Here is a 14130-nt window from a genome sequence, read left to right on the forward strand (position 1 = left end):
TCATGAGGTGGACACTATTTTTATCCCCATTTTACAGACAGGGAAACTGGACCCCCAGATAAGTAAAGTGACTCGTGCAAGGTTATACCACTAGGTGGCAGACCCAGGATTCGAACCCATCCTAATTGGCTCCAGAGAGCGTGTCAGACCGTTGCACTATTTCCCAGCAGAAGAAGATAGGCAGTTCTCTTAGAGCAGGTCTTCATTTTTGTTTGGAGAACCACCAGTACTTTGTTATTGTTCCAGCATCCAGTCAGAGCTTTTTGATCTGAGGGCGCTGGGGAGACTTGAAGCCTTTTAAGCAGAGAGTGGTGATTCAGATTTGCTTTCCGGAAGGATGACTGGCTGCCTGGTGGAGGCTGGATGGGGACAAGGGGAGTGGGCAAAACTGAATGCAGGAGTTGGGTGGGAAGCTGGTCTGTACAATCCAGGAGGGAAGCTGTAAGGGAGCAGAGCTAACCTTTATCAGGACCTCTCAAACCCACAGGGAGAGGAATTAAGCCCTGGCACTGCTTCCAGCCTGGCTGGAGAAAAGTATCCCTCCCCTTGAAGTGAGTGGTCCATACCAATGAAAATAAACACTAAGGGTTGTATTCCACATAAGAAGATAAACCATTGTTCTCTTGGGTAGAATGCAGTGGACCACCTGGCTCAGTTGAGGAGCTGGTGTGATATGTCTGTGATCATTCCCAAGATGAACCCCTGGGCGCTGCGGCGGGCAGAGCCTTCCAGCATCCTACGGGCGCTCAGGAGAGGTCTCCCTCCTCCCCTCATCTCTGGGATCTTTGTACCCACAGACTACCCCTCCTACCAATGCTTTTTCCTCTCTCTTCTCCCACCGAGAGACCAGGTCCCCTCTGACCTCTCCTCCCAGGGCTCCTAGGCCACAGAAAGGCTGCCTTTGGCCCTCCAGTTCCAGGCAAGGAGCCAGGACGCCTGCGTTCTAATCCCAGATCCACCACAGGGCCACGGGTCGGCATCATCCGGTACCCACAGGGGCCTTGCCCTGCAAGGAGACGCCCAGCACGAGCGTTCTCTCTCTTCTCGACACTGCTTCAGGGGCAGCCGCTGTGGGACTTAGTGTGTCACCCGCTGTAAGCTTGTTTGCAAGCAGCGAATGCGCCCAATCCCCACTCCCAACGCAGGTCACAGCCAGCGCTCTGTGCAGGTGACCTGGCGACTTCCCAGTTGCTCTTGGTGTTAATGCAGCCAGGAAGCAGACTGCTCAGCCCCTCTGCGTCCTAGTACCCTCATCTGAAAAAACGGGGCTCTGAGTGTTTTCCCTGCGGATTTCATCCGGCTGTTCTCACTCATGTACTCGTGCTGAAAACTATACATGCTCACGGTGTTATCATTGGCCGGGCGGGCATTCTGGTATGTTCAGGCTGCTGGAGGTCTCGGAGGCTTCACCCCACCGAAGGGCCAATTAAAAGTTCCTCCTTATCCGGGTCCCTCCTGGAGCCCACTTCGGCCGAGCCACCGAGTGTGGTTCCTCAGCCGGGACGACCGCGAGCCGCCCCTCTTTCCTCTCTCCCATTGGCTTTCACCTGCCAGAGGGGCGGCCGCCACGGGCCGCTCGGCCCGTCAGTCAGGGCCGCTGGGCTCCGCCCCGCCCCTCCCGGGGGTTTATAACGGGAATTCCCATGGCCCGGCTCTGGCATCCAACCTGCTGCCGCCGCGGCCGGGTGGAGCGGAGAGCGCCGCGCGCAGAGCACACGCTCGCGCTCAGCTCCCCTCCGGGGCGGTTCATGAGCGCGCGCTCCGATCGCAGCCTCCGCGAGCCCGCGCCGCGCCGCCGCGGCCCGCAGTCGCCAGGGCCCCCGGGGGAAGGAAAGCAGGAAGGCCGGCGCGGCCGTGCGCCCCGTGGAGCCCGCCACCCCTGCCCGCAGCCGGCTGCCCGGCCCGCCTGGCACCATGCTGCCCGCGCGCTGCGCCCGCCTGCTCACGCCCCACTTGCTGCTCGTGTTGGTGCAGCTGTCCCCGGCTTGCGGCCACCGCACCACGGGCCCTAGGGTAAGTGCGCCCCCAGCCGCGCGCCCACCTGCGGAAGGAGACCCAGGTCTTTGGCCCTCATCCCTCCGGGACCGGAGAGGGGGAAGGGAGGTGTCAGACCTTGTTCCCCCCGCACACCTACTACCCAGTCCCCTGCGGGCTTCTTGGCGAAGTTGCTGAAATAAAAATTTCTCCCATTGTTCCCCACCCCCACCCCCCAACCCATTCTTTCTTGCAGCACAGACTCTGCCTCCTCCCTCCTCCCCCCCTCCCCCACTGTCACTGGTGGTTCTCTTTTCCAGTCTCTTCTCCCAGGGCATTTTGCTCCAAGACCCTCAGAGGTGCCTCCTGCATCCGAGGTGCCTCCTCGCTCTCGCTCAAGCAGGGCTGCCCTGTGGTCTCACCCTGCGCGCGGTCCCGGAGCGCTGGCGTTCTTGGCAGGCGGCGGTGGGGGCGCAGCTCTGTCTCCAGGGTTTTAGGTTACCCGAGAGCCACACAAGGACCTTGTGTTGTTGTTGTTTTAAAAAGCGATCGCTGCTCGTAAAACCCACAGCAGATAATTTTAATGCTCCCTCCCGCTGGGCACAGCCACGGAGGAGGGGTAGAGGTGGGGGCTGTGGAGAGCTGGTGGAGAGGAGCTGGCCGCATTCAAGGGTCTCTTCGCCTGTGTTCGGACCGGGAGGTTGAACTACGTGTTGAACCTTGGTCTGATTGGAGTTCCTGAACGATGTGAAACGTGCCAATTCTGTGCACAGGACAGGCCGTCCAGGGCATTGTAAAATCTCCTGGAACGGACAGCATTGTGTTCCTTTCTGAGCTGGATTATCGCTCCCATACCACCCAATTGGTCTAAGGAAGGATTCCACTGCCTTTAAAAAGTGTACTCTTAAACCACCTAGGGGTTCATCTGGCCAAACTTACCCAGAGAATCTCTGGCCAAGAATGAACTTATGTCAGAGCGGTTGTCTATCGAGAGAGCTGCTTGCCTCCACCGGGCAGCGGGAGAGGCCATGTGAAAGCAGCTGGAATCTTTGTGAAAAGCTTGGGTCCTTAACCAACTCATGCTTTCCTAGATGTTGTTTGGCCTAGCCCATTGCCACCTGTTCAGATTGCAGGTTCTTTTTTTCATAGCTCTTGCTACAGGAGAATCATCTTTATAGCTGTCGTGTGTGTGGGAAAAGCCTTGCAAAGCTTGACGAGCCGTAATGACTGCCCAGATGCTGGCTGATTACATCCGAGCCCGGCTATCACTGTGAGATCAGATTTGCAGCCACTTAGGAAAGAAAAGTGTTTGTCCCCGTGTTGGGCCGGCCCTTGCTTTTATGACCAGATGTGCAACAGCAGCAGTTAAAGTGCAGCCGATTAGATCCAGGGCGTGTCATAAATCCTCGACAGCAGGCGTTCCCAAAGCTGGGGCAAGTCAGGGCTCCGGGAGTGACTTTTATGGATGCAGATGAGGATGCCTTTTAAATGAAGCTGTTTGGTTTGATATTAGGACTCGCAGGTCTTAAACTCCGAGGTCAGGAGAGCCACGGCGTTCCCTTCAATAATTAGGAGCAGTCAAGACAGAGATGCAGACCAGAGCACCCCGACTGAAATCTGGATGCCTGCCCACATGAGAGGCCCGGAGACAAATGGTGGGGGGCTCATTTGCTGCCGGGTGGGTCTAGCGTCTCAAGCCATATGGCTCTCCTTCCTTGCCTCCTGAAACTGCAGGAAGCAGCTCTTAGGGGAAAGCTGGGGACTTCAGGGGAAAATAGAGACATTGGTTAGTTTTCCCTCTGGCTTCTTTAGTTTATTGGTTTGATAGAAATGGTGGAACACAAACAGGAACTGTAAATAGGCTTGTGTGTGTCCCAGCTGCATTTTTTTCTCTCTTTCTCCTTTCCTCTCTCTCTCTTACACACACACACACACACACACACACACATTTAGAAAGTACCAAGGGGAAGCTGCCGTCTTGAGCATGTGGTTACCTGGATGCATTTATGGGCCCCATTAAGAGCCACCATTTATGAATTCTTGAGCGGGGCACTTTCCATGATCGCCTATGTTTATAAGAACAAGAAGGTGGGTCTTTTTCGTGTCATTTTGCAAGTGAGACTCAGGGAGGCTAAAAGCCTTGCTTGAAACACTCATGGTGCATCCGTAGCATTGGGAGCCAAATCCCAGTTTATGTGGATGTGTAGGTCGTGTGCTTTCCACACCACCAAGCAGCTGCAGGGAGTGTTCGTCCAACTAGTGATGCCGTTCCTGTCAAATGCGCATCAGGCGAGTCTGTAAGAAAGCACTATTAATGATAATGTTTGGGTCTGTATCGCTAAAGAGTGATGTCTCTGAGTTTAAACCTATTCCAGAAGACTGCAGTTCTCTTCTGTGGCTTCTTGGTGGCCTCAGAAATGTGGCCCTGGTTGTGAGCAGCAGTGTCATAGGAGAAGAAGAAACATCTGGCTGTTGCAGTATCCCCTTGGGCATCCCTGGGTCTCTTCTGTTAATCTTTTGAATGACAGAGGCTTAAGGATTGGCATCCTTTCCAGCTGGCTTTCTAGGAAACTGAGAGCATGCCCTTTCAGTTTAATTTTATCTGGCTTACTAATTGAGCTCCCCCGAGGCCTAGACCCCAATCCTTGCCCCCTTATTTGCTTCCTGACTTCGTAAAATGCCTGACATTTGTTTGACTCTGGAAACCAGCAGCTATCAAGTGTCAGATTGGAGGCTATTATGTAGGAAGCACCTGATTTCTTGGTCTCTCAGCTCTGAGCAGCTGCGTGGCTACCTGGGATACTGGTCAGGAGCCTTTTAATTAGGGAGGAGGCAGCCATTTCTTTAATCCTGCACAATTTACTGAAAATGTTTCTGGGGAGGATTGGATGGGGGAGGGGCTCTGCCAGGCTGATGGAGCCTGACTAATGCCTGTCTTTGTCTAAACCTCTGTCTGCTCTGCAGACTGGGAGCTGGGTGAGGGCAGGAATCATGCCCATCTTGTCCGTGGGTGTATCCCCAGAGCTCAGCACAGGGCCTGGCACTTGTGGAATGAACGAATAAATGCAGATAATGCATGTTTAACAGTGATTCACAGGTTCCACTTCCTTGGTGCAGGACTGGAAGCAGGAAATAGATTTTAAAAGTTTGAGAAATAGGAGAAAAGGTCAAGAAGTCTAAGAAATTTGATTTCTTAATTGTTTTGCTATATTCTTTATTTGTCCTCTCTCCTCTTGTGTACTTGATTCATCCTTTAAAACCTAGCTCTCGCATCACTCTCTGGGAACTTTCCTGCAGAACAGCCTTTTGGTTAGAATAGATCACTCTCACCTTTGTACAGCTTCGGTATCTGCTTCACTTGTGTTCTAACTTTTGCTAATTCTTCTACAGTGAGCATCTTGAGATCAGACCAGCATCTTCATCTTCTCAGCACTAACTTGACCCTTTAGCATTGCACGCATGATTCTGTCTTGGTAAATGAACAAGCTCACAACCTCTCGAGGGCAGAATAGAGATGTTATTTGTCAATGTGCTGGTCACACTGCAAAGTGTTCTGTAAATATTTATTGAAATGAATTCAACTGTACTGTGACATCCATGCTGGACTCCCTGCTCTCATTTAAATGTAAAACTGGTTACTTAACAAACTTTCTTTTTTTTCCACTTTAGGCTTTTGTTCCTTGTTTAAAAATAAGTGTGCATGGTGGTTATGGGAGGTGTGGGGGAGGAGAGACTGAGTAGGCAAACTTGGATTGGGGACTAGGCTTTGGCTCCACCTAAACCCTTTTAAAAAAATCTTGCATTTGCTAAATGTGAAGCAGCTTGTAGACAGTTCCCTTCTATTTGACTAACCTGTCTCAGTGTCTGGACCAGGGTGGGTCCTTGTGTCTGCAGAGATGTTCTTCTTATTACCTGTGTTCAGGACAAGAACCTTTTTTTTCCCACATGGGGGATTTAGCTGAGAGGCTACTCAAGGTGTTAGGCCAAGAATTTGATTTAAACATTTTGATAGAGCTGATGTGAAGTTTAAAGAAACAATATTGAGGAGGACCGGAAGAGGAAACAATCATCTTAGAAACTGTAGGAAATTCAATCAAATGGAAAACACTTTGATATTATCTATTATCTCCTGAAGTTGAACATTCACATTTTGTTTTTTGGCTGCCTCACTTGGCTTGTGGGATCTTAGTTCCCCAACCAGGGGTTGAACCTGAACCCTTGTCAGGGAAAGCACGGAGTCTCAACCACCAGACCGCCCTGGAATTCCCCGAATATTCACATTTCTTATGGCCCAGAGATTCCACTCCTAGGTGTATAAGCCCAAGAGAAACTCATGTCCAGAGGGAGACATATGCAACAGCCTTCACACTACCACAAGCCTGGAAAGAGCCCAAATACCTGTCAGTTGGAAGGCAGATGAATAAACTGTGATGTATTCACACAGTGGTGAGTTATAGTCAGTCAAAGCAAATGAACAACAGAGACATGCAAAAATATGGATGCATCTGGGTAATATGATATTAAGTAAAAGAAATGCACTGAAAGATGCAGCATGACATCTTTTATAAATATATGAATAGCTAACATTAAAGAAAAGCACTTTTAGGAATACATATAACTTCAAGAAAACTATATGAAAAGAAAACCAAGGTACACAAGATCGGAGGGTGGGTTAGGGTGAAGCAGAGGGATGGATTGTTCAGGAAAATCATGTGTTAGTGCCAGTTGGTATCAACGCTTCACCTATTTTTGTTGGGGGGAGGGGGGAGGTGAGTTTGAAGGTATTTGTTCATTGGTAAAGACCAATAGCTTATTTAATAAAAAGTAAGAGTGGCTCCTCATTGACCAACGTTGAGTGTGTCGTAAACCAAAGAATATGATTAATTCAACTCTTTGCACCTGAGGTCAGACAAACACAAATTCCCTCAGTAGGGACTCCTTTCTTGTCTCCTTCTGCTTCCTCCTCCCCCCTTCCAGATGTACATCTTAGAAACGACCCAAAATACCACGTTGGGGAGTGATTATTGGTTTTTGTTTGAATTCTTGGCTGGTTAGACCCAGAGCTGGCCCAGGCTCCAGCGTAAATATCTATATCAGCTGGCCAATGGGCTCATTTGTAAAGCTGAGCCCGCCATGGGCAATCTTCCCTCTCCCTTCCTCGGGGGGGTCAGCTCTGTCTGTACATCTGAGTCTCCAGCCCTGCAGAGTAGAAAAGTTCACTCGCTGAAGCCTTATTTGCCAGCGGGGGCAGGGGAGGCGTATTTCTGGCTGATCTCTGCCTTCATTCCGACCTCCTCCCTCACCCCCCTTTGGCAGAGGCTGGGGAGGGGAGCATGGCCCTGCTTAGCAGGTACAGGGCACCCTTTTTCTCCCGACCACATAGAGATCTATTGTTTAAGCAGCCAAGTTCCTGGCATTGCTGGTGTTGGAGGGGGGCATGTCAGTGTGGAGGGCCCCTTCCTCCTGCGTTTGTGACTGCGGAGCAGTTTGTGAGAGGACAGGGGTTGAGCTGCGGATGGGAAATCGATCGGAGCTGCGAGCGAGGCCTGCCAGACAGGGTTAGCATTGTACATACGTGCTGTGCACGAACCCTGAGTCACCGAGGGGGGTAAGAGAACTGGATCTCCACCAATACTCCCAACAGCCTCACAAAGACCCCAGAGCGACATAGGTCAGTATAGCAATTAATTGGATTTCCTTTTGTACCTGACGTCATTCGAAACTCAATTGCTAGATCACAAATTAATCTTACCTTTGGCAGACATCTAAGCATGTTAACAGTGCGGAGCTCTGTATACTTCCCAGCCGTTGCCTCGGTTGATTTCAGCCTCCTTTTTCTGGAGCTGAAGCAGGGCAGCCTCTACAAAGCAGGAAAGGCCACTCAGAAGAGCTGGAGTCTTAGAAGAGCCCCTGCCACCATCAGGGTGGACCAGGATAGAGCCAGGTTCTGTGAGATAATGTGTCAGGTGCTTTGAAACCTGACAAATACTCTACAAATGTGAGTGACTGTGCCTCTTCCCCTTAAAAACCATTTCTCACTGCAGCATTGATCTGATTCTATTAGATAAGGACCTTTTTTTTTTCTTTTTTCTTTTCTTAAGTATTAGCAGTGGAGAAAAATTGAACCCACTTCCCAGAATGGTTCATTTTTTAGGACTAGATAGCATCTCTAGGACAGCACTGGGAGTTAAAAATATCTTGGGGGCATGTTTACCATGCATTTCTTCTTGAAAAATTATGCAAAGCCCCAGGGGAGAGGACACCAAAGTATTGGGCTGGCCAAAAAGTTCATTCGGGTTTTTCCATAACATATTACAGAAAAACTCAAACGAACTTTTTGGCCAGCCCAGTAGTAACAAGTAAGAGGTTGTGGTGGACATTGTTATAAAAGGACTTTGAAGCCTGCCTTCAAGGTGCACAGTACCCCTGACTGGCTCAAACAACGACTCCAACGACTTCCCTTCATCAGCGGTTCGGTCCAATAGACCTTTTTTGCCAGAATGGAAATGTTCTATATCTGAACTGTCCAATATTAGGCACGTGTGGTTATTGAAGGGGTTTTTGTGGTTTTTTTGCTTTGTTTTGTTTTGTTGCTATTGAAGTTTTATATGTGGAAAAGAAAACTGAAGAAATGACTTTTTCACTTGATTTTAATCGATTTAAGTGTCAATGTTAACAGCCACACGTGGCTCCTGGCTATCACATAGGACAGCATTAGCCTCTCACCGAGGCGCTCAGCCTTACCTCTCACGGTGTAGCCCCGTCCCCACATAGCCCAGACTTTGGTTGCACCGAACCGTATTGCATTTCCTGACCTCTCCTTCCCTCCTTATCTCTGTCTGTCAAAATCCCGTCCATCATTCGAAAGCTTCCACGCAGTCCTCCCAGCCTCGCCCCAGGAGGGTTCTCTCGGCCCCCTGTGCTTTGCTTACCCCTAGGGCAGTGCATGTCCCCATCTGCCCTGAATTCCAGCTGACCGTAGAGGGAGGGTCGTGGGGCAGCCTCAGCACAGGCTTTGGAGGTAGACAGACCCAAGTTTGAGTTTGGCTCTGCTACTGAGAACCTGGGCTAGTAATTTAATCTCTGGGGTCCTCAGTTCCCCAGTTTGTCCAATGGAAGTGATAGCCTCTACGTTCCAGAGTGGTGGGAGGATTGAAGTGGGAAGTCTTAGCTTCCTATTCCAGTTCCTCCTCCTATAACCTACTCCTGTTGTAACAAATAGTACAAACCTAGTGGCTTAAGCAACACAGGTCTCTGGAGGTCCGAAGCCTGACACAGGTCTCAGTGGGTTAAATGATCAGCAGAGATGAGTTCCTTTCTGGAGGCTCCAGGGGAGAGTTCATCTTCATGTCTTTTCCAGCTTCTAGAAACTGCCTTTGTTCCTTGGCTTGTAGGCTCCTTTCACCTTCAAAGTCAGCAATAGCTGGTCAAGTCATTTTCATGCTGCCATCTCTCTAGTTCTGACTTGTGATTCCATCTTCCCCACTCAAGGACCCTTGCGATGGCTGACACTTGGCGCATCAGGAGAGCCCAGACTGTTCTCCTTATTTTAAGGTCAGCTGATTAGCAACCTTAATTCCTCCTTGCCATATAATGTAGCAGTATTAGGATTAGGACATGGACATCTTTGGGGGGTGGGGGGTGTTATTCTGCCTGCCACATGCATTAAGGGTTAATACAGTGCCTGACTCACAGAGAGTGCTTGGTGAGTGGGGGCCACGGTTATGACCTGCATGTGTGAGTTTCTTTCACTTTAGAGTGGGAGGCTCACAATGGTGTCGCTGAATTTTCTTTATAGACTCCAAACCGTCCAAGAACAGGTGCTTAGTAAATATTTATTGAATAACAGAATTTTTGGTAAATGTAGATTGTTTCTTTCCTTGTAAAGAAATACTACACAGTAAAAAGAAGTAAAATGCAGCCCAAACTACATAAGCCCCTTTGTGCAAAAAAAAAAAGTTGGTTTATGTATAGAAAAATTAGGTGGATTTTATGTCATGCTGTTAATGGTGGTCATCATGGGGACATTCCATTTCTGTGAGATGTGTCTTACTAATTATTAAGATAATTTTGTTTACCATGAGCATAGTTTAATCTCAGAGGAAAGTGATGAAGACTAAAACATGCATGATTTAAAGAAATCCCCAAAGCTATCTCAATCCAGCCCAATCCCCATCTACATGAGACACAGCCAGCCTGTGCTCATGTTGGGTTGATTTTTAGAGTAACTCTTAGTACCAGGCCTCTGACTCAATTTCTGCATGCTTTGAACTCAGTCTGCTTTAAAGGAGCATTTCCATTAACCTCAGCAGGATGTAACTGTAAAAAATGTATTTATTGATGCCGGTGGGAATATAAATTAGTACAATCACTTTGTAGAATTACAGTTGAAGTTGCACACACTCTTTGAGCTTGTAATTCCACTCCGGCATATACCCTAGAGAAATGTGCTGAAATGTATACTAAGAGACATGCTTAAAGGTGTTCACAGCAGCAATTTTTGGTAGTAGCAAAAATTGTAAACCAGCTAACTGTCCAACAACAGGAGACTAGAAATTGGAAATTTTAGTATATCCAAATAATGGAATATTACACAGTGCTGAAACTGACTAATGTAAAGTATCACTCATTATTATGAATCAATTTCACAATCAAAAACATAGGGTGAAAAAAGGCAAATTATAGAAAACATACGTTATGCTGCTATTTATGTGAAGGTTGAAAGCATGTGAAAACTATATGTATTTTATTTAAGAGTGCAAACATATGTAAAAAAAATAGGAAAATTAAGGGCAATGATAACTCTGAAGCACAGGTTATAGTGGTTACCTAGGGTGCAAGAGCAGGAGGGAGAGAAACATTGGTTGGTAATGTTTTATGTTTTTAAAGTGGAAGGTGAGTACACAGATATTTAAATGCCTTTTGTGTATGTATTACATGACACATCATAAAGTTCTCCATAAAGATAAAAATGCATTTGGATAGATCACAACAAACTTTTAAGAGCAAATAATAAAAGTGCTGCTTTTGTACGAGGTCCTCTGCTCCAAGCTGCTGATCATATTTTTCCTTGCCCCTGGAGCCCTTGCTCAGGGCTGTTCAACCAAACTTGTGACCTGAATCACCTCAAGTTCTGGCCACCTCCTTCCTGCCCTCGAGAGGCTCTGATGTCATGCCTCCTTCCCTGAGCTCCAGGTGGGTTGGGTGGGTGCAGGTTCATCCTTCTTCCACCCCTGCCTGCTGGGGCCTCTGCTCTTCTTGCTATACTTGCTCTCCCTTGATAATTAGAGATGAGGTTGATAATTTTCTCAAATTTATTGGCCATTAGTTAGGGTTGCCAGAGTTGGCAAATAGAAATACTAATGTAGGATTGCCTAAATTGTAAATTGCATACATTTGAATAATGTAATTGAATAATATAAATTTGAATAACATAAAGAAATGCAAATTGCGTAAATTGGAATTTAAACAACAAATAATGTTTTAGCATAATTATGGCCCAAATTATTTGTCATTTATCTGAAATTCAAATTTAACTGGGTATCCTATATTGTATCTGGCAGTCCTACGTTAGTTCCTTTTCTTCCGGAAATCATCTGTGCAGAATTTTTGCTGATTTTAAAAGTAGGAGTGGTAGTTTTTTTTTTCTTTTTCTTTTTCTTTTTCTTTTTCTTTTTTCACCTCACAGACCTACTTGGGAAGAGGTTTTCTGTTTTTTTATTTTTTTAAACACTAAGAATATTAATCTGTTTTGCTGTCGTGCCTGGTAAATACCTTTCATTATGAAAAGATACTGGTTTCAGTCTTCTAAATTTTACTCTTTATGTAATTAATCTGTCATTATGGTTTCTGTTTTTGGTGTCAGGATGAGAAAGGTCTCTCCCTGCTAAGATTGTATAAATTAGGGTGAATAAGTTTCTAAAGGCTCGGGTTGTATAAGCAGCAACAAATACAATACACAGGTCAAACATCGATTTAATGTTTGATATGAGTTTATACATTATTTTCTGTGAATTAAACTTCTGTGGAAGGAGTGCTTGTCCTGTGTTTCAGAAATTCCCAGTAACATTTGGAGAGATGTGTCAACTGGAAGTATTCTGTCAAGGTAATTACTTGGGGAAATTTACATAGGAAGTGTTACTTCGAGTAAACAGGCTTCCTTGGAAATGACACTAGGACTTTGGCAAAGAGCTTAGACTCTCCTTCATCTTTGGGTCCTTTCCATTCATTAAAAAACCTTTTATTATGAAAACTTCCGAATATACAAAAAGCAGACACTAGCATAGTGGATTCCTATGGAACCCTCAGTCAGCTCCAATGAAGAACAAGTCCTGGCCAATCTCGATTCTTCCACCCGTCTCTCTAGTCCTCTGATCATATTATTTTGAAACAAGTTCAGACATTATATCTTATCATCCATAAATATTTTCATATATATCTTTAAAAGATAAAGACGTTAAAAAACACCAAACCACAAAACCATATCACAACCAAAAAATATTAACAACAATCCCTTAATATAGGGATTATAATGTAGAATTCAATCAGCATTCAAATCTCCCTGATTATGTCTCAGATCAAGACCCAATTAAAGTCCACATATTGGCTTCTCTGTATCTTAATCCTCTTGTAATCTAGTTTCCTCTCTACTTTCTTTTAACTTTGTAATTTATTTGTTGAATAAACAGGTTGTTCTAGGGTTTTCCAAAGTAGCTTCTGCTGATTACATTCCCCTAGAGTTGTGTAACATGTTCCTCTATCCTTTAAATTTCCTGGAAAATGATACTTAGATCCAGAGGTTGATCAGATATAGATTTGATATTTTTTCGGGCAAGTATATTTCATGGCAGTTGGCGTACACTTCCATCAAGAAGCACGTAACATCTGTGATATTAGCGCCCAGTGATGGCCGTTTTGGGACCCACTAATTTCTCGGGCGTTGTCACTGATTTTTTTTTTTTTTTTTTTGTCACTGATTTTTAAATAAGTGACAGGTGATACTGAAAAGCACTTCTACATTTTGTGTGGCATGGCCATCTTTCTTGTCTCTGTGTTGGCATGGAGGGGTACAGAGGAAGGGGGCCTGGGGGGCAGTGTGCCCTCCTCAGCAGTGGCCTCCCAGTGGGGAGGCTGCATGTGATCCCAGCGCTGTGAGAGAAACTCTGCCTGAATTCTTGGTTGGTGACCTAGGAAGGGAGTCTCCTTGGCTTCTGGTGGAAGCAGTAAGAGCGTGAGGGAGCTGGTTTTACTCTCTGATGCTAATCGGGGGGCCTTTGAAGTGTAACTTCAGATCAGCTTTATATGTGATCTTTGGTACGTATACATCAGTTGGGAATTTATCTTATAAGAAACAGATACCATGTTTTGGACTGGCTTATCCAGTGAAGGGGATTCATTGGCTCAAGTAATAGAAAGTACAGATACAAAGTAGTTTGAAGATCGGTTTGCTTTGGTGGCTTAATGGTGTCATCAAACACTCGGTGCATTTACGTCTCTCTCCTCTGCCTTTTTGTGGTGTCTGTTTAATCTGAAGCCTAGCTTTTCCTGGTGGCAGAATTGCTGCAGTGGTTCCGTGCTTCATATTTAAACATCACACTTTCTGGGGGAGGGAAGAGAGAATTGGCTTCTAGTCACCCTTTCCTAGGTGCTCTTGGAAAACTTTGGCTCTTAGCTTATTGATCTAAATAGAATCAAATGCCCATTTTAAACCAACCCCTTTGACCAGGAGAGTGCCATGCTATGAGTGATGTAGGCCTAGATGCCTTAGACCGATCTTTGTGCAGGGTGGGAGAGAGGATACCCGTTTCTGGAGCTGGGGTCAGGTTATCTTTCCTCCCTCCTCCTGACCACATGGCCGTATAAGGTGGGAGGGGGGTAGGGATGCTGAGGCAACAAGCACAGTATCCATCTGGGGATTTGTGGTGTCTGTAGCCCAGCAGAGTGGTGGGTGGGATGTGTAGTGAGAAGGGTGTGGACATTCATGGTCAGAGCCCAGAGAGGGAGATCTCTTGCTACTGTGTGACCAGTTCCTCATCATTACAGGAGGGGTAAATGACCGCCAAGGCAGACATCCCAAGATTAGGAGCTGATAAGAAAAAGGAAATGTAAGAAAAGTTTGGATACTTTCAGATGAGAATTGGCCAAATGAAGATGATT

At 46.6% G+C, this 14130-nt stretch overlaps 1 protein-coding gene across 2 annotated transcripts in view; it reads left to right on the forward strand.

Moving 5' to 3' along the window:
* Positions 1-1656: 1656 nt before the first annotated feature.
* Positions 1657-14130, forward strand: part of SMOC1 (SPARC related modular calcium binding 1) — a 138062-nt gene continuing 125588 nt past the window's right edge. Inside the window, exon 1 of one of the 2 annotated variants that reach the window (XM_057732165.1) lies at positions 1657-2013. In XM_057732165.1, coding sequence (XP_057588148.1) covers positions 1915-2013 — 99 coding nt within the window. In that variant the 5' untranslated portion in view covers positions 1657-1914. The remainder of the gene's footprint in view (positions 2014-14130) is intronic. The other variant, XM_057732164.1, reaches the window with a different exon arrangement.

Source organism: Hippopotamus amphibius, chromosome 4, assembly GCF_030028045.1.
Source record: "Hippopotamus amphibius kiboko isolate mHipAmp2 chromosome 4, mHipAmp2.hap2, whole genome shotgun sequence".
NCBI lineage: Eukaryota > Metazoa > Chordata > Mammalia > Artiodactyla > Hippopotamidae > Hippopotamus > Hippopotamus amphibius.